Source organism: Helianthus annuus, chromosome 3 (assembly GCF_002127325.2).
Source record: "Helianthus annuus cultivar XRQ/B chromosome 3, HanXRQr2.0-SUNRISE, whole genome shotgun sequence".
Classification (NCBI taxonomy): Eukaryota; Viridiplantae; Streptophyta; class Magnoliopsida; order Asterales; family Asteraceae; genus Helianthus; species Helianthus annuus.
The window spans coordinates 116,482,424-116,505,827 of NC_035435.2; the positions used below are offsets into that span (position 1 = coordinate 116,482,424).

The window sequence follows — 23,404 nt, forward strand, 5'->3', positions numbered from 1 at the left end:
ACGGTGGATACGGAGTAAATAGTGGATACAGAGGAGATGGAGGATACGGAGGAGATGGTGGATACGGAGGAGACCGTGGATACGGAGGCGACAATGGATACGGAGGAAATAGTGGATACAGAGGAGACCGTGGATACAGAGGAGACAGTGGATACGGAGGAGACAGTGAATATGGTGGATTTGATGGATACGGAGGAGATGGTGATCATCAGCAATTCATTTCCCCGGGCACTACTTACGTTCATCAAAACAATCCGGACGTTTGAGGATATGGTGAATATGGTGGTTATGGTGGATATGGTGGTGAGGCACCTCCCATCCCGGACAATCCGTACTTAAAAAAGTAGGTATCAGTTACTATTTTATTATTATTATTTTATTATTATTATCATTATTATTATTGTTATTATTATTATTATTATTATTATTATTATTATTGTTGTTGTTGTTGTTGTTGTTGTTGTTGTTGTCGATGTTACAGGTTTTCAACTTTTTAGATGAACTAAAGAAACGGATACAAGAAATAGCAAACGCGGATGGTTTCGTTATTGTCACCTGTCGATCAAAGAAAATTGGGGGAAGAACCGGGAGGGTATGGCTTGAATGTGATCATGGTGGTGAGCACCATACTACAACAACACTTAGAAAAGCCGGAAGCAAAAAAACCGGTTGCCCGTTTTACCTGCTGGCTGTGCGAAACCACCTATATGAAACCTGGGAGATAAAAGACGGAAAAATTGAACATAACCACGAAGTTTGTGAGGACCTGTCGGCCCACGCGTTTGTGCAAAGGTTTACTCCAAGCCAAATGAAACTGATCGAGCAGCTGACAGCTCAAAACATGGAGCCGCGCAAAATATTTCAAACAATAAGGGAGCATGACCCCGACTTGTTTCATGTTCAGAAAGACGTTCAAAACGTTGTGGCAAAGATTAGAGCCGAACAAGACAAGGATTGACTCCCATGCAGTCACTAGAACACATGTTGATAAACAACGACTTTATTTACGAGACACGGGAGGAACCCGGAACAGAGATCGTAACAAAGATCTTCTTTCTTAATCGGTACTCGAGAGACATGTGGCGTGCATTCCCCCACGTCATGCTGATTGATGCGACGTACAAGACAAACTTATACAATATGCCATTTATCCAGATTGTTGGTATGACGCCTACCAACAAATCGTTTATTATCGTGCATGCCGTTGTTAGTAAAGAACGTGATGATAACTTTGTGTGGGTGCTTGAGAGGGTCAAGTAAATGTTGGATGAATGTATGGAGCCACGTGTGATTTTAACGGATAGAGACCTAGCCCTTATGGGCGCGTGTGCTAAAGTATTTCCAGACGCCTCCAGGCTTCTTTGCAGGTGGCACATACAACTGAATGTTATGAAGCACTGCAAGGCTGCGGACGAAGACCGGGAAAATTTTTTTCATTCTGCGGGACATTGATTGAGTCTCCATCCATACCCATCTACGAGTACCACTTGCGCAACACGCGAAAGCGACTTGTGGAGTGCAAACGTTCTAGTAAGTTTTTTTAATAACATACGACTCACCTATGCAAATTTTATTAAATTATTTTTACTTTTTAGGAGTCTTCAATTACGTGTACGATAACTGGCTAAAAGACTATAAGGAGATGTTCGTCTTTGCGTGGACCGATAAAAGGCGCAACTTTGGTAATCTTATCACAAACAGAGTTGAGAGCCAACATGCCAACTTAAAGAGATATGTCCTGGATAGGAGCTCGCTGGACCGTGTAGTTGGTTGTGTCTGGGATATAGTTGAGACACAGTTTGGTGAAATAAGGAAGACTTTTCGAGAAAGCATCGAAAAAAGAATGAACCACCACAAACACCCGCTGTTTCAACACCTACTTGGAAAAGTATCCCATACAGCCCTTGACTTGTTGAGTGGAGAGGCAATTAGGAAGCTAAATGTCTTGGAGCGCTTTCATTCATCATGTGGTTGCCAAATGTGGTACAGTTGCGGGTTTCCCTGTGCTTGTAGGATTGAAAAGTACATAAGTGAAGGTAATAATTGTTAAACGTAGAACACTTGTGTGATATATTTCCGTTAATCATGTGACTTAAACAATGTTGTTTTTAACCATGCAGAGCGTCCGATTCAACTCAAAGACATAGACGTCTTCTGGCAGAAACTTAACTTCCAAAGTTGTAAATTGATAGACGATGACGTTGACGTGGTCGAAGAGCTAAATATTGTTAGACAACAATAAGAGTCGCACCCCCCAGCTCAGCAAAAAAGCATGATGTCAAAGATTAAAGCGGTGTTGACTCCAAAGAAATCTACCAACAAACCACCGGTTGTCCAACAAAGCAGGTACAACAAAGGTTGGACGAGGCCTCTCGTATAGATGAAGAATTGAGGAGAAGCTCCTTCGGTGATGCAAACACGTGCTTTGAAGGTTCCCGACAAAGTAAGTACGATAAACCTCACCACAGCTCGTACATTCCGTCACAGGCCTCTCAACAGTCGGTTATAAGGTCCCAAAAACCCAAAGTGAGCCTAAGTCGTTCAAAGAGCTCTAAGAAGAAAGAGACACGAGATGATCATGGTTTTCCTTTAATCATTGGGGACGAGTACAAGGGAATCATCGAACGGTTTAAGTCTGCCATTCCGCTAGTGTTTCATCCGCACGTCTCGTGCATACGAGATGTGTTACCGGACGGTCATTGTGGGTTTCGGTCTGTGGCTGTGGGCTTAGGTATGGATCAGAGTTCATGGGGGCTCATTCGAAGGGACCTTGTCCAAGAAATGGATCAGAACGAATCGATCTGGTTCCCAATATTTGAAGCATGGGATGAAGGTTATTTTTACACGCATCGTCAGGGCCTAATTTGGAATTCAGTGTCTGGTTGTGGGGAGGATCACTGGATGGACTTCCCCTTAGCAGGACTTCTTATTGCACAAATGTACGGTAGCGGGGTGCACCTCTTAACGACAACCATGGGTGTGAGTTCCACTTTCTTCCCGATACTAAGTCCTCCGGCTAATCAACAACCATTATTCATAACACTTACACATGTTAACGAGAACCACTTCATACATGCTAAGCTCGAAGGGGATTATCCAATGCCACCAGCACATGGGCTATGGTTGACCTACCGAAGACCCCATACGGAACAATGGGAAGATATGTACTTGCCACGTCTAGAATGGTATACATCGATAATGAATCCTTCGCCAAGATCAAACCCCAGTCTTAATTATATCGATAGTGATACGGAAGAATGATTTTTGTAATTAATAGTATTTTTTGTAATTAATAGTATTTTTTTGGTATTAATTCCTATAATTTTCTACAATTTCTATTATATTTTTTATAATTTCTATCATTTTTCTATAATTAGAATTGATTAAAACAGGTTAATAACATTTTTATAAAAATTTATATAATTTTTTTATATTTAGAATTGATTAAAACAGTTTATTTGTAATTTTTTTTAAAAAAATTACTAAAATACGCCTTGTATAGATCTAGACGTGTCGTATACGATTGGTCAAAAGACCATTTTGCCCCTGATATGCCCCCATTCTAGGCTTAAATCAGGGGCTAAAAGGTCATTTTAACATAACCAGACGCACGCCTCGTATAGAGCGGGATGGGTCGTCTGTAAGAGCGGCATTTTGAAAATTTGAATTTTGAATATTTGAATTTTTCAAAAAGGACGCCTCGTATAGACCTGGACGGGTCATCTATATGGGCAGCAACATTTCTTTTTTTAAAATTTGAATTTTGAAAATCTTTTATTTAATTACCAATATACCCCTGGAAAGACCCAGTATAGGCCTTAAACAGGGGCACAAAGGTAATTTGAAACCCTAGACGACGCGTATAGGTCTATACGGCCAACACATGGTGGGCGGCAACTTTTTCACTTTTTCTTTTTCAATTATTAAAAAATTATTTAATAAATTACCATTTTACCCCTGTAAAGTCCCCAGTATAGGCCTTAGTAAGGGGTAAAATGGTAATTAACCACTCCAGAAATATATTTTTGGATTGGTTAATTACCATTTTATCCCTGATCAAGGCCTATACTGGGGGCTTTACAGGGGTAAAATGGTCATTTATTAAAAAGGCTAGACGGGTCGTCTAGCTCTATACGAGGCGTCTTTGCCTCGTATAAGGGGGGGGGCCTAGACGACCCTGTTTATCACCCAAACAAAAAAACACACACATATACGGTGGATAAAGCTTTATACGCCTCGGATACGTATTTGGGCCGTATTTTCGAATATTTGAAGCATCCCTGGTACGTATTTCAACCCGTAGTTTAGTATCTTAGCCTCGTTTTGCCTTTAGACTGTAGGTTTGCCCATAGTTTAGGTTTTTGTTGGGTTTGAGGTTTTAACTTGAGGTTGAAGATTAAGACAGTAGAACAGGACGCCCCGTATACCTCTATACGAGGCAGATACGAGGCGCTGTTTTTTTTGTTAATAATAATTGTTATTAATGTTATTATTATTGTTATTATTATTATTATTATTATTATTGTTGTTAATATTAATATTTTTCTTATTATTATTATTATTATTGTTATTATTATTATTGTTATTATTTTTATTATTATTATTGTCATTATTGTCATTATTATTTATTATTATTATTATTATTATTAATATTATTATTAGTTATTATTTATTATTATTATTTATTATTATTATTATTATTATTTATTATTAATATTAATATTATTATTTATTATTATTATTATTATTATTATTATTATTATTATTATTATTGTTATTATTATTATTTATTATTATTATTTATTATTTATTATTATTATTATTATTGTTATTATTATAATTGTTATTATTATTATTATTTTTTATTATTATTGTTATTATTTATTATTATTATTATTATTTATTATTTATTATTATTATTTATTATTATTATTATTAATGTTATTATTTTTATATTATTATTATTATTATTATTATTATTATTATTATTATTATTGTTTTTATACGTATACGGTATTTATTTGCAGATTGATTATGGAGGGCGATGACATTCAGGTAGAGCTTGATGGGCACCGCCGGGGGGTCAGCCGGTTCAGCGGGGTCCACGACGGAGACGGCTACCGCCTCCGGATATGCTGCAGGGTCACCCGTACGTAGAATTTCCCGACGGCACCGATGCCGCCCGTCATTGCCAGAAGCTTAGGAGGATGCACATTGGATCGCATGCAACGATCGACTAGGATGCGATAGATGAGATTAGTGAGACGGCTAGAGTGCGTCGGTTTATAACTGTCGATTTGCCCTGGCATCGTCTTTTTGACTTGGCGCACACGCCGAGCTACAGGGAGCTGCTGGTCGACTTCCATTCGTCATTCACATTTCACCCTCCTGGGTCCCAGTGCTGCTTTCGCACCCAGATGCTCCCCCTCCACCTGAGGTTTCTTTCAGGCTCGCTGGCGTTTTGCGTTCGATAACGCTAGCACAGTTTGCGGTGCATTTTGGTTTATACATGCAGGAGGAGATCGAGACTGACGTTTACTGATGCGTGTGAAGTGTTATATATTTTAGGTGTATATTTTAAGCCCTTTTTACACTTTTTAGCCAAGTTTTAAATTTATAAACACGATATTCACTAACACTAAACACACATATGGGCAAGTGCATGCATCGTGGACATAGTATAGTGTTGGTAAGATACCGAGGTCGTCCAAGGACACAAGAGCTTTTAGTACCGGTTTATCCTCAACGTCTAATCAAATCAAAATGTTAGAAAAAGGTTTTTAAACTAGAAAAATAAAACTAACTAAAATGCTAAAAATAAAATAAAAGTAAAAACAGATAGACAAGATGAATCACTTGGATCCGACTCGTGTGTAGTGTAACCTTTGATTATTTCCGCACTTTTGCACTTTTTAAGAGATTATCTTAGTTATTGTAGTAGGCCCCTCTTTTGAAGGTGACGTTACCCTCAACCCAGTAGTTTGAGTCAGCAAGGATACAATCCTAAAGGGTCGGATTATTGAAAGATAATTAATTAAGTTATTAATGCATAATGTGGTAGGCCCCTCTTTTGAAGGCGACATTACCCTCGGCTAAGTAGTCTGAGTCAGCAAGGATACAGTCCTAAGTAGTCGGGTTAAAGTTTTAATAGTAGTTTAACTTATGAGGGGGTCAAAGAGTTTGGACCCCCGCCATCCAATACCATTGGGTATTGAAGGAGGTCCTACTAAATTTGACCCAGGTCCTTTGCAGGATCTATACACTGAACAATGGCAAGACTCTTACCAAACCGTTCCCTTAACCCCTGACCAGGTAGCCAACATACCTCCATATAGACCGTGGAGATATGAATGGTGAAAATCTTTTATTTTATATAGACAGTAAAATAATGCCAAGACACCACGGACAAACGATAAGGAAGAATCACCTTCAACATAAGAAACTAGTAATTAAAGTCATTAATACAAAACCAATTAAAAAGTGCAAAAGATTTAAAAGTAAAAAGTATTACACTAAACACTTGTCTTCATCAAGTGATGTAAGAGACTTAGGCAAACATGGCCTTTGATTGTCAAGAACTCTTACGATCAATCTTGGATCCCGAGATGACTCACACACTCTATGATGGACAATGGATGATGGTGGTGGATGATGGTGTTGTTGTTGGTGCACTGAATGCCTGTTTACTACGTCTGTATCGAGTCTTAGGTCTAGATAGGTTGGATTGGAGCACGGAAATCAAATTAGGGTTTTAGAAGTTAATTTCGCTCCAAATGACATGTGAGTCATTTGAAGCGAAATCAGATCCATGTTAATTTCGCTCCTGAGTGCTTGTTTAGGTTAATTTCGCTCCTAGATTAGTTGTTGATTTCGCCCGAGAACACATGGTGATTTCGCTCCTGCTGTTTGGAGCGAAATCAAGAACACTATATATACCCTGATGTGTGTTCTCATTTGGTAACTGTTGGAGCGAAATCTAAGCTGAGGTGCTGCCGAATTTTTGTCAGAAAACATTGTAAAAGCTTGGATTTCAGTAATATAAGAGGAAATTAAGAGGAAAAGCTGTGTGACTTCATTTACATTGATTCCGCCTTTGTATCTGAAGATGAACTACCTTATACTGACTGTTTAGGGTCACGACAACGGTCCATCAAGTGGTATCAGAGCTCAGGACGAGGAGTTCATACTACTACAGCTTGATTCTACCAGATTCTCTTACTTCTACTCACTTCTTCTCATACTTTTCTGATTTGAACTAGTTCCTACGGTTGAAATGGCCTGAATTTCGAGTACATTGTGTAAAACATAGAATTAACAAACCCTAGAAAGAATCAGGTTAAAATTCGGATTGAAAATGGTAAAAACAACCTAAAAACTTGATTCCGCTCGAAACGGTCATCGAAGGTTTCGCTCTATTACTTGATTTCGCTCGAGATTCATTTGGTCATTAGGAGCGAAATATTTGATTTCGCTCATAAAGTCATAAGTTTCTAATTTCGCTCCGGAGTTAATCCCTAATTTCACTCCAAATCAGAGATTTTCTGATTTCGCTCGAACCGTACTGTTGATTTCGCTCGTAATCAGATTATATCTGATTTCGCTCCAAGAGTATTACTTAATTTCGCTCGAAATTGCTGATTTTGCTCGAAATCACTGGTTTTTCAGAATTTCGAAAATTTTTCTAAGTGTTTGCTGTTTTTTCAGGTACATTCAAAATGGATGATATTTTCATGAACCCGTTTAGCGATATGTTTGCATTTGCTGGAAATTCGGGAGACGATACATCTTTAAGCAACACCAATGAGAACCCGCCAAATGCAAAGAAGAAATTATCGGATGCTTTGGAGGTTGAAAGTGCTTTCGGAACTTACAACAAACCACCGAAGTTGATGGCTATAGAGGAATATAGTCGGTGGGCCAAGAAGTTCGAAGATTGGTTGATGGCTTTTGCCTTTCCTAGCTGGAAGAGTCTGAAAAATGGATACGATAGTGGAGGCAAAAATGGTGAAACTTTATCAACATCTGATGAAATAGAGGCGTTTGTTGCTGAGCAGAAATGTGTTGCGTTGCTGTTTAAATCTATTCGTGAAGATATAATTTCTTTGATCGAATACTCTAGTTCTAAAGATCTCTGGGAAAAGTTGAAAAACAAATGTTTAGGAAGTACAGAAATTGTGAAAAACAAAAATAAACTACTTAAGAAAGAGTTTGATTTGTTTGGGTGTTTAAAGAATGAGTCAGTCTGTAAAATGACTGAGAGGTTTGGGCATCTAAAGCTGGAACTGGCGAGACATGAAATTTCTTATCCTCAAGAAGAGTTAGTCGACAAGTTGTTTCATTCGTTACCAGATGAAATGGATTGGCAGTACTATGCGTTGATGCTGAAGAATACGATCAAGCTTGTAGATCTTACTGTTGATTTGTTGATTGAGAGACTTGAGAGTCGCGAGCTGGAGCTAAAGAAGACATACAAAGTCAATCACTCATCGTATCAGCAGAACTTGGATTTGTATTATCCAAAGAGCATGATGCCGAAGAACAATTCTCCCAAGACTGCGTTTTCTGCTGAGAATGTCTCCACAACGAACAAAGAAAGTCAAAGCAGTGGTTATCACAGTGGGTCTTCATCAAATTCAAACCAGACTGATGCAAAGAATTTGTTTCACTACAACATCGCTGTAGACATGAAGAACGCTCAGAATTTCAGCGAAGAGTCGGCAAAGCAGCAGATGGTTTTTCTAGCTTCTGTGCTAGAATCATATGAAAGTCTTGTGGCTAGGAAGATTGGCAACACCAACATAACAAAAGAAGATTATGATCAAATAGATCCGGAAGAAATGGAATTGATCGACATAAGGTGGTGCATGGCCAGTGCTGTTCGTCGAGCACAGCGTTTCATGGAGATAACCGCCAGGAAGTCAATTGGTGGACCATCTACCAAGTTGGGCTTTGATAAGTCTAAGGTGACGTGCTTCAAGTGCAAGCAGAAAGGTCACTTCAAGCGTGAATGCAGAAACGCATATGCTGATGAGTCTGAGAACCCATTCAGAGAAGACTATTACAAGAAGGTGATATATCATCAAAACAAATTGGAGCCGCCAAGAATGAAGCAGATTGAAGAGAACAAAGAGAAATCTAGAGCTCTTGCGGTGATTCATGATGATGAAGGTTACGACTGGAGTGAGTTGTTACCGGAGGAAGATGCGGTTGGATACGCTTTCATGGCAAAGAATGAACCTGTTCCTTGGAAAGACAACAGAACAGAAGAACAGAAGTATAATTACAGAAAGTTGTTGGCCACAAACAGAATGATCAGAATATCTGGTATTTTTTCGGAAGCTAAAAGAGCAAAGAGATGGGATCCAGATAGGGAGTGTTATCTTGATCCATATGGAAACATTGCTATTGACCATAACACTCTTGATATAGAGGCCATAATCAAAGAGTTAAAAGATGATGATGATTATTGGAAAAATAAATGGTAGGGAAGCGGAGACGAGAAGGAGAAAGAAGAGAAAGAGAAGAAGGTGGAGGAAGAGAAAGAAAAGTCAAAGAAGGTTGATACTGGGATCATTGACACGACGCATGAGTTAAATGCTGAAAATCTCGAAAAAATGACTGACAAAGTGCTTGCTGCTAAAGCACTTGAGGTAGACTCTAACTCCGTGTGTGAGTCAAAAAGCCAGGTCAGTTCAAACTTGTCAACGACTGTGTCAGGTAAGAAAGTCAATGGGGATGTTGATTGCAAAAATCGCATCAAAGAATGCAAATTTTGTAATACAGTCACGTATCTCAACGGTAAGAAGGTTGATGATCTGACAGTGAAAGTCAGAAACGTTGAGGATCAAATTCTTGATCGTGATAAGATGGTTAAAGCTTCAACTGAACGGTTAAAAGAGTTAACTAACAAAATTGAAAATGATAAAATTGATCATGAAAGGATTAGATAAGAAAATGAAAAGTTAGTTCTTGAAAACCGTCAAATCACTGAAAAATTTGAGAAGCTTAAAAGCACAATGAAAGATAATGATGATCGAAATGGTAAAACTTATAAAGAAAATGTTCAACTAAAAACCGTGCTTAGGTTAAAAGAAGAATCAATCAACCAACAACTGGATGAAATCGCTAAGTTGAAACTTAAAGTTCAAGAGGCTGAAATTGAAAATGAGCGAATCCAGTTGAAGCTTAAGAGTTACAACTCCGCAAGCTTTGTTTTGCAACACATTGATCCCAAACCCATCGGGAAAAACAAAGCAGGTGAAGATGTTTACTCAGATGGAACCGGGGTGGGTTTTCATCAAGTTCCACCACCAATTCTTGAAAATTATACGAAAAAAGCAATCTGGGTTGGTTGAAATTGAGGAAGAGAATGAAGTTAAACTTCCGGAGAACATTGATGTTACTTTTACTTCTTCCGATGACGATAGTGTTCAAACTGATGTTATAAAAAGTGATGTTGAAAATGTTCTAAAAACGGACAGTGACACTACTAAGGAAGATGGATGTTTCTTGGATAAGTACATTCCGAAACAAAAGTCCAAGAACAACTTAAATGAAGGATCAAATCTTGTCATGTACAAGATGTTGGGTTCGGATAAGTTGTTTTCGGATTCTGAGTTTCCCATTGAGAATGTGAATGTGAAAAAGTTAACAAATGTTTTCAAGTTGGTCGAAGTTGAATTGTCAGAAGTGAATAGTTTGAGTCAAACAAAGAGACAAATGAATTTTGAAAAAGATAAAGCTTACTATAAGAAACCTGTTGTTCCACCGCGTTTTTGTAACAACAACCGAAACAATTGGTCGGTTGGTTATCAGGGTGGTAAGAATTATCAGAGAAGAAATGTTCAAAACAAGAGGTTTGTTAAAAAGAAAAAGTTTGTGAACAGTTCAAGTTCACTTGCTGATGAAGAGAAAGAGATTTTTTCAAAATCTAATGAAGAGTTCTTTGAGAAGAGAGCTTCACAGTCTAAGTCTGAAGGCTCAAGTCGAGTTGTTGACACTCAAACATGTTTTAGATGCAATCAAGTTGGTCACATTGCACGAAAGTGTACCAACGTGAAGCCTAAGACTGAAATTGTGAAGATTCAAAAGAAGAAAGTGGAAGTGAAGGGTAAAGCACCAATGGTTGTTGAGAAAAAGAGTGTGAAAAATGACAACATCAGAGTAAAAATTGAACCCGTAAAGAAAGTGGAAACTAAAAATGACAAGTTTCACAAACGGGTAGCATTATCTCAACAAGTTTGGAAACCTAAAACAGAGACAAAAATTTCAACTTTTGAGGAGAAAAAGGTTGAGGACTCAATTCCGATTGAGTATGATGCAAATTTTCCACCTCTTAAGGCTGAAAACTTTAAAATTCAAATTGCGAGAGTAAAGTACCAAGGTTACACCCAAGACTGGTGAGGCTTGGGTGGACACAATGTTTGACTAAACAGTTTGAATTGCCGGAGCTTCCTTGATCGCGAAGCATGAATCGGCATCTTTATTTAAGTGTTTGAATCATGTTGTGATATGTGCAGGATCTTCCGAGATTAGTCTCACGCTGGATTATGGACAGTGGAGCGTCTCGACATATGACAGGGAAGACCGCATTGTTATATGATGTGAAGAATATCAATGGAGGTTATGTAGGATTCGCGAGTAATCAAGGAGGAAGGATTATAGGTGAAGGAACGCTATCCAACGGGATTGTGACGTTTGAGAGAGTTAACTACATTGCTGAACAGGAGAATAATCTGCTGAGTATCTCGCAGATTTGTGAGAGGATGTATACCACTCACTTCATTGATAAAGAATGTTTGATCTTGAAGCCAAGATTTGTTATCCCTGAAGAATGGATTATCATGAGGGCACCAAGAGTTAATGATCTGTACGTGTTGGATATGAGTGTAGCTACTACAACCACGGGTCAGGCACATTGTTTCGTGTCCAGTGCAACTGAAAAAGAATCGAGATTGTGGCACCGTAAGATAGGACATATACATCTTAGAAAAATGAATCATTTGGTGCACAATGATTTGGTTACAGGAGTTCATGTCAAAGGTTTTCATCTGGAAGGGGAGTGCATTAGCTGTGTTAAAGGCAAGCAGAAGAAAAAGTCACAACCTACAAAGCAAGTCAATTCAGTCTCAAGACCCCTGGAAAGACTTCACATGGATTTGTTTGGTCCGGTGAATGTCAAGAGTATTACTGGAGATTACTATTGTCTTGTAGTTACTGATGATTATTCCAGATTTTCGTGGGTTTCATTCTTGAAGAAGAAAGACGAAACATTTGATAGTTTGATGGCGTTGTTCAAAAGAATTGAGAATCTGTACCAAAGGCATATCAAAAGAATTCGAAGTGATAATGGTACTGAATTCAAGAACAGCAAATTGGAAGAATTTTGTGATGAAAGAGGTATTTTGCATGAGTTTAGTGCTCCGTACACTCCGCAACAGAATGAAGTCGCAGAACGTAAAAACCGGACACTAATCGAGACGGCTAGAACTATGCTTGCAGATTCAAAGTTACCGATAAACTTTTGGGCTGAAGCTGTTTCCGCCGCATGCTATACGCTCAACAGAGTTCTCACTGTCAAAAAGTTCAACAAAACATGCTTTGAGTTAATCAATAACCGCAAACCTAATTTGAAGTATCTTGAACCGTTCGGGTCACCCTGTACTGTTCTAGAGCCTTATGGAAAGTTTGGTCCGAAGTGCATTGAGGGTATATTTGTTGGTTATGCAAGTCCTATGCGACGTGTCTTCGTTCCAAGTGAGAAGCGGATTATTGAAGCAGCAAATGTTGAATGTCAAGGTTATACTATGCCGCCACAAAATCCAGGAGATTCATGGCGTTATCATTATGACAAGTTGTGGGATTCGTTTGATATGAGAGAAGAAGAAGAAGAAGAAGAAGAAGAAGAAGAAGATTTCTTTGATGAGTTGTATATTTTGCGCGAGTACGATTCACAGCAAAGGTTCCCAGCTGAGTATTCTAGGCGACCACGGGAAACTTCAAATGATGATGAAGCAGGTCCTAGTAATGCTGGTGAACACGATGATGTCCAACAGAATGAAGTTGCTCAAGATAATCAGACAGTTCAGAACGATAATCAAGAATCCGAGAATATGCCGATATTTGATCATGGAGATTCAGATTCTGAGGAGGAGCAGATTCAGGATTTAAGTCAAACAAACCAAATTAGTGAACAAGGTGCAAATCAAAATGTTACTAATCTGGAAGGTGATGTGGATGTTCCAAGCGAAGTAATGCCACGAACTCTTTCATACCATCCAGAGGAGTTGATCATTGGAGAATTGCAATCAGGCATTCGCACGAGACGTCAAATTGACCAGGGCCTTACATGTTTTTATTCTACAGTATCACCTTTACAAATTGATTTTTCATTAAGTTGTTTTATTTCGCAGATCGAACCGCGAACTTACAAAGAGGCGCTTACTGAAGACTCTTGGGTCAATGCGACGCAAGAAGAGTTGAGTCAGTTTGAAAAGTTGGGTGTGTGGAAGCTAGTGGATTTGCCGGATGGTCACAGGAAAATCAATACAAAATGGGTATTTAAATGTAAGAGAGATGATAGAGGAGTTGTTGTACGGAACAAAGCTCGACTCGTTGTTCAGGGCTTTAGTCAACAAGAGGGAATTGATTTTACAGAAGTCTATGCTCCTGTGGCACGACTAGAGGCAATCAGAATTTTCCTTGCATTTGCGTCTTCGAAGAACTTCAAAGTATATCAGCTAGATGTAAAATCGGCGTTTCTTTATGGGAAGGTCAAAGAGGAGGTATATGTCGGACAACCACCGGGCTTTACCGATCCAATCCACAAAAACAAGGTCTACTTGCTGGATAAAGCGCTGTATGGTTTACACTAGGCCCCGAGAGCTTGGTACGAGACTTTGTCTCAACACCTACTAGCCAACAGCTTCGTACGTGGAAAAGTGGATGCCACTCTCTTCACTAAAGAGGTCGACGGACATCTTCTAATAGTTTAGATTTATGTGGATGATATAATTTTTGGGTCGACGAATGAGAATCTGTGCAAAGATTTCGAACAAGTGATGAAGCAAAAATTCAAAATGTCATCAATGGGGGAGATGAAATTCTTTTTGGGACTACAAGTTGAACAACTACCTGAAGGAATTTTCATTCATCAGTCGAAGTATGTGCATGATATTCTAGAGAAATTTGGGATGTCAAGTTCTACTCCAGCTGCTACCCCTCTAGCAACAAATCATTGGATTCACCCAGATCTCACCGGAGACAGGGCTGATGAAATGTTTTTTTGTTCCATGATAGGTTCTTTGATGTACCTAACAGCTTCACGTCCTGATATCATGTACCCAACGTGCCTCGCAGCAAGATATCAATCTAACCCGAGAGCTTCGCATATAATTATTGAGAAGAGGATATTACGCTACCTGAAGGGAACTCCTACATTGGGGTTGTGGTATCCTAGAACAGGCGACTTTACGCTCGAAGGGTATTCCAATTTGCAGGATGCCAGTTCTTTGGACCTAGATTGGTTACCTGGCAGTGTAAGAAACAAACGTCTGTGGCGCTATCTGCATGTGAAGCGGAGTACGTTTCTACTAGTAGTTACTGCTCTCAGATCCTGTGGATACAGCAACAGATGCGCGACTACGGTTTGCAGTTTCTTAACACACCTCTTTTTGTTGATAATTAGGCCGCAACTAATATAACAAAGAATCCAGTACATCACGCTAAAACTAAACATATAGAAATTGTAGGATCGTGTCTTGACCCGAACGAGTCGTTCAGAGGATATTCTATCAAATACAGATGCGGAAAATAAGTATTTGACTTAGGAACAGCTAGCAAATCACTTTAAACTTCTATTTGTATTGATTTCTGACAGTGTACATTCAAATCTCGATCCGGCAGCACTTCGGTACGAGTTAACAAGACTGTTACATATTGTTTCGCTTGAAAGGCTATATATAGGAGCCAAGGTTTCGCTTGAACATACATGCCATTCAAGCGGAACCTTCAGCTTGACGTTCAAGCGGAACCTTTCTATGACAAACAAGCGAAACTATCACCTAAGACCATACAAGCGAAACCTATTACTATCACTTATACAATCTCCTGTTTTCTAGTAAAACGCGTCCTGTTCTAACAATCTAAAACTAGTACTCGATCCAAGACGAAGTCAACAGATGTAGTGCACCAACAGACTCCCCCTCAGATGTTGACGGAGTCGTCAATCGAGTCACGACAATACTGTGTCTTCACATCTTCAGTCTTGATCAGTCTCTTGGCTTCTCTCTCTCTATCTTTATTCTCTCTCTTTTATCACCAACAGACTTCCTCACTTTGATGTTGACATCTTTTAAGTTTCTCAGCTCCAACATTCACTCCCCCTCAAGTAATGACTATTCCTGAATAAAACTCTATCACAAACATAAGCTTTATGACAAACATTTAAGCATATAGACTATCACAAATACATCAATTAATCAGATCCTGATGAACCACTTGGAATTGTAACATTATATCAAAACATCACACTTTCCCAAGCCGTCTGTTCATCATGTTTAGCACTTAGAATTTTGAAAATCTGTTTTTTCAATATCAGTCGTCGAAAATCTTTTTGACTTTTCAAAATTTAAGCTAAAACACACCAAAAATCTTTTTGAATTTTCTGAAAGAAAGTAAATGCAGAAATGAACTATTTACAGACGATATTTTTGCGAGTTTGTGCAAGAGGACATATCAGTTTTGAGACATATCACTGACATCGTTAAGCTTTAAACATTCTCAGTTCTAAACAATTTACCTAGATTGTCAGTATATTGGTCCACTTTAAATTTTCACACAAATTTCAATCGATTCGAGATACAATATTAATGTTTTAGAAACTTAAAATTAATTGTGTATCACTCCACTTGAATATACTCCTGTATCCAAATCCCAATATTCAGTCTTACAGGTGAGTATACCACAGATGATATCTGTAAAGGGGTTATATGCGAGGGCCGTGAGAGCTCAGGTCGATACTTCCGTATACGCAGAGAGATGACGGCTTCGACTTTTCGGTGTGTCCCCTTTTAGAGGATCTTTTGATTTCAACAGCAGCGACTATCAATTTTATTGTTTCATCAGCTTGCTGAGGGCGATGCTATGTTTCAAGCATTTTGCGAAAAGCATTATCCGGGGACTAGGTCAGTATTTCCATACAGCAGAAGTCCCGGGATAATACCCCAGATATCACTGAGCATAAAGACCTAGTATCTCAGAATACGAGACCTTTCAAACAAGATTTCGGGGGTTACCCATATATCCAAGAATAGTTACCCACAAATCAAGTAAGTTTGAATTTAGGTTTATATCTCGTTTCAATTTACTGAATGTGCGAAAACCTACTGACACATCCACAGTAAGATTGTTTATCACTTTTAAACTTTCCAATTCTTTAGCATGTTGTGATAGTCCACTGATGTACTATCATTTCCTCTTTTTCACAACAAAACTCATTTTTGATTTTATCCTTTTTTGGCTTTTTCAAATTTGCTAATGTTTTTGGATTTTCTAAAATTTTCTACTCCCCCTAAAATGCAAACACATTAACGAAAATATGAAAACAAACTATACAGAAACATAACAACCGATATCAAATCACATCAATTCGCCATTCACTTGGCATAAACAATCAGAACTCCCCCTATCAACAAACTATTTTCCCATCTAGATTTCAAAACACTTAAGTTTGTTTTAATCAAAATGGTTTTTCCGGAAAATAAGTTTGATTTATTTTATCACTTGTAGATTTATCAATAACAAGTTCGGGGTTGTGGTTCATCATATTGTCTTCCAACAAGTTGTAGGAAAATACAAGTACAAATTAATGTCCTTGAATTACCATATGCAATCAAATCGTCTAACCACTTGTAATTATAACCAACAAACATAAACAAACCTCTTTACCGTTTGAATGATTGATGTTACCGAATAAAACTTAAGAAAGATGCCGATTCATGCTCCACGCTTACAAACCTGGGAGCTCCGGCAAGTCCTGAGACTTACTATTCATAATATGTACCATCCCAGTCACAAACCAGGGATGGTTCAACCTTTTCTTTCTTTGTTTTCTTTTCATAAAATTCTTTAAGTCCTTTGACTTTTCGATCAATCATCTTACCAAAGATATGTTTTACCTTGGGGTTAAAGACCTTCTCAGCATTAAATTCCTGTTTATCATTATAAAATTGGTTAGAAATTTCAGGTTTACCAATTTTCTTTTTATAATTCTCAACCCGGAGGGATGGAAACTCCTCATCATTAACAATCGGAACTGATTTTTCATTTTTTACATCAGCTTCACATTTTGAAACAACTTGTGGCTCAAATGATTTTATGGAATCAGTTTCATTGCCCGAAGATAGCTCCTTTGATTTTGACCTATCAGAATCATCGCTAGAGCTTTCACCAACCTTCTTAACAACCTATTCCAGGTTGTCAGATTTAGCGATCTTCTTGTAAAACTTGTTCGAACACTCACCAATTTCAAATGTAGAATCTTTAAACAATTTTGTTCTATCAATTGGTGGTTCGAACTCAACCACTTTCTCTTTGAGTTTACGAAATACTGCCTGTTTTGATTGTATTGCCTTAGAACAATCTCGGGCAATATGTTCAACAATGTTGCACCGGAAACAGATTCTCGTATCTGTATTCTCCTCAGTCATCTTCTTCAAATCATCTTGTTTCTTTGCAAGAAACTCATTGTTTGACTGTCTCCAGAAATCTTTCTTTTCTTCTTCCTCGGATGACGTTCCTGAAACAAATGACATTTTAGATTTAAAATCATGAACATATTTTTCATTTTTTTGTTTTTCTAGTAGGAATAAAACCTAACCCTTTCTTTTTGAAATTACCGTTATGGTTTGATTTCTTTTGGAAACCTGAACCAGAACTGTAATTCTTTTTCTTATTTAATCTTTGTTGTACTCTTGAGGTGTAAGGTCTTGGTTTTTCATTAAATCATAAGTCTTTTATTTCAGAAATATTAATTTCTGTGAGTTTGAAAACCTTGTTTACCAATTCAGTTTTGACACCTCTTATTGGAAATTCCTCATCAGAATATAATTTGTCAGAATCATTCAAAGTGTAGGCAACTTTATACAATCCATCATCCAAATTAGATTTTGATAACAAAAATTTTCTATCATAGACTATTTTGCCCTGTTTTTCTGTTTGACATGGAGTGCTTGACTCAGACTTTGACTCTGACGTGGACTCCGATTTTGACTCCTCTATTTCATCGTTTTCTAACACATGATCCACGACTTTCTTCATCAATTGAGACTGTTGATCAGTGTCAGATGATGTAAACACAACATCAATACTATCTGGTAGATTGACTGATGACTCCGACTCCCACTGTAAATTTGTTGCCTTTTTTACTCTTTCATCGTTTGGGTATCTTGGCAAATATCCATTTTCCAGCGGAGGTGGACATTTGTTATAATTGACACCTTGTTTCTTACCAGAATCTTTCTTGTCAGTCGTTTTCTTCGTGTCATTCTTCTTCTTATCCAAAGTCTTTTTATCAGCAATTTTTCCCGCTTCCTTTTCTTCAGTTACCTCATCATCTTCCCATGCTTTCATACTTTCAACCGTCGGATAAATCCTGTCAATGACATAAGAAGTACATGAGTAACTTTTTAACAAACGATTAACTCTTTCAGTTTCAATTCTTTGCAACTCAAGCTTTTGTTCCAAAGCAGCACACTTCTTGATGTAATTGTTCACAACTTTCTGCTTTATCATGAAAGCTCCTTGAAGTGTCTTCATTGCAGTTGCTTGTTCTTCACTCGTTTGGTTGTATTGGTTCATTGCTTTGTTCAGCACATCGTAAGATTCCTTCAAACTGTACAAATTATAAATCAGTGTGCTGTTCTGCTTCTTTATAGCTTCACAGTTTTCACACTTCACTGGAATCTTTTTCGCATCAACTTCTTCCTCAACCTTGAATTTAGGAACTTCTTTCACCTTTTGTCTTCTTATCACTGGAACATCTTCATCATCACTGCTCACTGGTGTCTTGATCTTTTTCTTTTTCTTCTTGGCTTTTTCATCTTCACTATCACTTTCAGCAAGCAACTTCATATCAGCTTTGAATTTTCTTGCCCAATACTCAGTATCATCATCACTATCATCTTCAACCTTTGCCGTGAAAGCAGTGTAAGCTCTAGTTTGATCAGGAATATAATCATCCCAAGTAAAATTTTCCCAGCTGAAACCTTCTGGTAGCTTTTCATCTTCTTGATCAATCAAACAAGCTTTTGCATTATCTGGAATATAATTATCCCAATTGAATGACTTCTTTTCATCTGGATTAACCACACATGCTTTCTTTCCAGAATCTTCAATTATTGGTCTTCCATGTGTAGTTTGTGCTTGATGTTGATGTTGTTGTGATGGTGATTGAGCAACCTGATGGTGGATGGCCTTTCTGTAGTAATCATTGTTGTTGTTGAACAGGTTCTGAGCTCCACTTGCTTGGCGGTTTGTGCACTCCCTTTTGAAGTGTCCTTTTTCCCTGCACCGAAAACAAGTGACTTTAGATTTATCGAAACCTAAAGTAGAAACATTTGCCTCACGAAGATCATCTCTCCCCGTGATCTACTTGAATTTCTCAGCTCTTCTTAACACGCTAGCCAAACACCACTTTATGTCCATTAGCTCCATCTCTTCAGCATCTATCTGGTCGTAGCCTTCCTTGGTTAGCATTGGATTTCCGATACGACCTGCAACAAAACAACTATAAGATTCCAAAACCATTCCTAATAAAGACATTTGGTTTTTAGCAACTTCCTCGGAATAATCCTGATCATTTTCAAGATTTAATACAATATTACACTGAAGTTTCTTCCCATTTTTCGTTGCTGAAATGTTTGGATCAAAAGATGGAAATGCTGTAAAACTTGTTTTGCTGCTTGATCCTTTAGATGAGCTTTCAGATGAATTTTTTACACTGTAGGCAGTTTCAACTTTCGGAGATAAATTTGATGATTTCTCATTCACCCCTGCTTTATAATATAACCCAATATCCTGTTCACCATCAAAATCTTTCATTCGAATAACTTTTCGTTGTTCCATTTCTTGAGCTTCGATCTTTTCAATGAACTTGCTGAGTGTCAAATTGCTAAAACCTTTCTTGTTTCTTAACATCATAAGATATGTGCCCCAAGTTTCATATGGCAAAGCATCAGCAAGTTTTTCAATCAACTCTTCATTGTCTTTCTCAATACTCAATCTCTTCATGTTAGCAAGCAAATTGCAGTATCTTTCGATAATCTCTCTTGTACTTTCATTCTTTAACCCGCGAAACAGATCACATTCTTTCTTTAGAAGCGATTTCTTGCTTTTGACCATTTCTTCACTACCACGAAACTTTGACCTTAAAGCTTTCCAAATCGAATATGAAGTTCCATTGTGTTGCAAAAGCACCATAATATCCTCTTTCACTGCTTGTTGAAGAAGACTCAGCATCATTTTCTCATCTTTGTACTTCTTTCTAGCATCAACACTTAGATCTTTTATCGGAACAGGCTCTTCATCATCATTCATCGGTCGAACATATTTTGTCTTGACACATTCCCAAGCATCTAAGTAATTAGCTTGTACCCAATTCTCAAAACGACCTCCCCAACCTTTAAATTCTTCTATGTTCATGAGTTTGGGTGGTTTTTGCATTGTACCTGTTTCGTTCTCTAGCATTGTATTTTGTGCAAAAGTGATCGTTGTAACTGGAGTAGCGAATGCGTTAAAAAATTCCTCGTCCATTTTCAAATTTTTACAAAATTCTCACAACAGCCTTATAAGCGAAACTACTCAGACAATGGTACATTGAAGCGAAACCACAAGGTACAGTTAAGCGAAACACTAGGTTCAGATAAGCGGAATTACTTGATGTTAAATCAAGTGGAATTGTTTGTTCAAGCGGAACAGTGAAGCGAAACTAATGAATGTTGAAGCGGAACCTCCTGATGAAATGTATCTAGAAGCGGAACTAACAAACTTTGAAGCGGAACCTGTTGAACAGATGTAACAATAAGCGAAACTATTACGTTCTTTCAAGCGGAACTATAAAGTGTCCGTTTAAGCGGAACCAATTCGGACATTCAATTGACCCATTTTTAATGCGAATTTTAACACCAAACTTTCCAGGGTATATCTTTATACTGATACGCAAAATCCTTGAAATTTTGAACTGATTTTGACCGATAAAAATGTCTGAACTGAAGAAAGAAGATGTAAAAGAAAGAAATCTTGACAAATTCAAGCTATTCTCTGTAGAACTCCTCCTCCTGAAGCTCTGATACCAATTGTAGGATCGTGTCTTGACCTGAACGAGTCGTTCAGAGGATATTCTATCAAATACAGATGTGGAAAATAAGTATTTGACTTAGGAACAGCTAGCAAATCACTTTAAACTTCTATTTGTATTGATTTCTGACAGTGTACATTCAAATCTCGATCCTGCAGCACTTCGGTACGAGTTTACAAGACTGTTACATATTGTTTCGCTTGAAAGGCTATATATAGGAGCCAAGGTTTCGCTTGAACATACATGCCATTCAAGCGGAACCTTCAGCTTGACGTTCAAGCGGAACCTTTCTATGACATACAAGCAAAACTATCACCTAAGACCATACAAGCGAAACCTATTACTATCACTTATACAATCTCCTGTTTTCTAGTAAAACGCGCCCTGTTCTAACAATCTAAAACTAGGACTCGATCCAAGACGAAGTCAACAGATGTAGTGCACCAACAGAAATTCGACATCACTTCATCCGAGATTGCTTCGAGAAGAAGTTGATTCGAATTGAGAAAATCCACACTGACGAACAGAAAGCTGATTTACATACCAAAGCTTTTGATAAAACACGGTTTGAATATCTGTTAAAACTGAACGGTATGAAGCTTCTTTCAGTGTCGGATGGCATTATTGGCGTTGATGAGAGTACTATTGCGGATGAAGATGAGAAACAATCTGCAATGGTTTGTCGATTTTTTACTTGTTTTGGTATTTAGGGGGAGTAGATATTTTTTTTCAGAAAATACAAAAACAGTAAAAAATGCAAAAATCCAAAAACAATATAAAACTGAAAAAGAGCTTCTGTAAAAAGGGAACATGATAGTACATCGGCTAGGCAGTTACAGTATGCTAAAGAATTGTAAAGTTTAAAATGAGTTAAACAGTCTCGCTGATGATGTGTCGATAGGTTTTTGCACATTTAGTAGATTTATTCGGGATATAAACCTAAAATTTCAAACTTGCGTAATTTGTGGGGAACACTACTTGGATATATAGGTAACCCTTGAAATTTCATTTGAAAGGTCCCTCTTTCTGAGATACTAGGTCTTTATACTCAGTGATATCTGGGTATTATTCCGGGACTTCTGCTGAATGGAAGTTCTGACCTAGTCCCCGAATAATACTTTTCGCATTGCTTGAAATATTGCACCACCCTCAGCATAAAAAACAATGAAACATTGCAAAATGCTAATCGTGTGCTGTTGTAACAAAAAGATCCTCTAAAGGGGACACACTGAAAAGTCGAAGCCGTCATCTCTCTGCGTATACGGAAGTATCGACCTGAGCTCTCACGGCCCTCGCATTTAACCCCTAACAGATATCATCTGTGGTATACTCACCTGTAAGACTGAATATTGGGATTCTGGATACGGGAGTATATTCAAGAGGTGGGACATATGAATGGGCTAAGTTCATAAGACATCTAAATCGTATCCTGAGTAGATTGAAATTTGTGTGAGAATTTAAATTGGATCAGTATATCGGCAATCTACGTGAATTGTTTAATTCTGAGTATGAATTGTAGCTTAACGATACTTGTAATTCGTCTGATAAGCTGATATGATTCCCTGACACGCTCACCAAAAATATGTTTGTAAATAGTTTAATTTCTTTACTTTCTGCAATTTAAGTTTCTGTATTTCATTTATTAGTTTATGTGACGACTCGTATTTCGAACCCGTCTTTGTGATGTATGTAACGTATGTGAACTTGATTGACTTATTGAATGTTGTGACATTATGTTACGTGAGTATGTGAACTATTACGATTATTGAATGAATGCATGATATGTTATATAAACGTATAGGTATTACATAATCCGATCGCACAACTATACACACACACACACTCGATCGCACAAGCCCTTTGGGCCGTATCATTTGCATTCGGACTATAGGGCAGCCCGAGTTTGGGTTCGGCCCAACCCCTCATGAACGACTAACACTTAGAAGTTAGTAACCATCTCATTATTTTTGCCAAACATCAAAACACACACAAAACCCTAGTTCTTTCATCCTCTTGAAGCCGACGGCAAAACACCCCTTTCTAACCGAA

At 37.9% G+C, this 23,404-nt stretch overlaps 1 protein-coding gene across 1 annotated transcript; it reads left to right on the plus strand.

Annotated features, from left to right (window-relative positions):
• Positions 1-963: 963 nt before the first annotated feature.
• Positions 964-3,261, plus strand: LOC118490473. Its single transcript, XM_035988132.1, has 4 exons — positions 964-1,162; positions 1,596-2,036; positions 2,121-2,227; positions 2,347-3,261. Exons 1-4 carry the CDS (start codon positions 964-966, stop codon positions 3,259-3,261), a joined length of 1,662 nt encoding a protein of 553 aa, XP_035844025.1.
• The last annotated feature ends 20,143 nt before the right edge of the window (positions 3,262-23,404 follow it).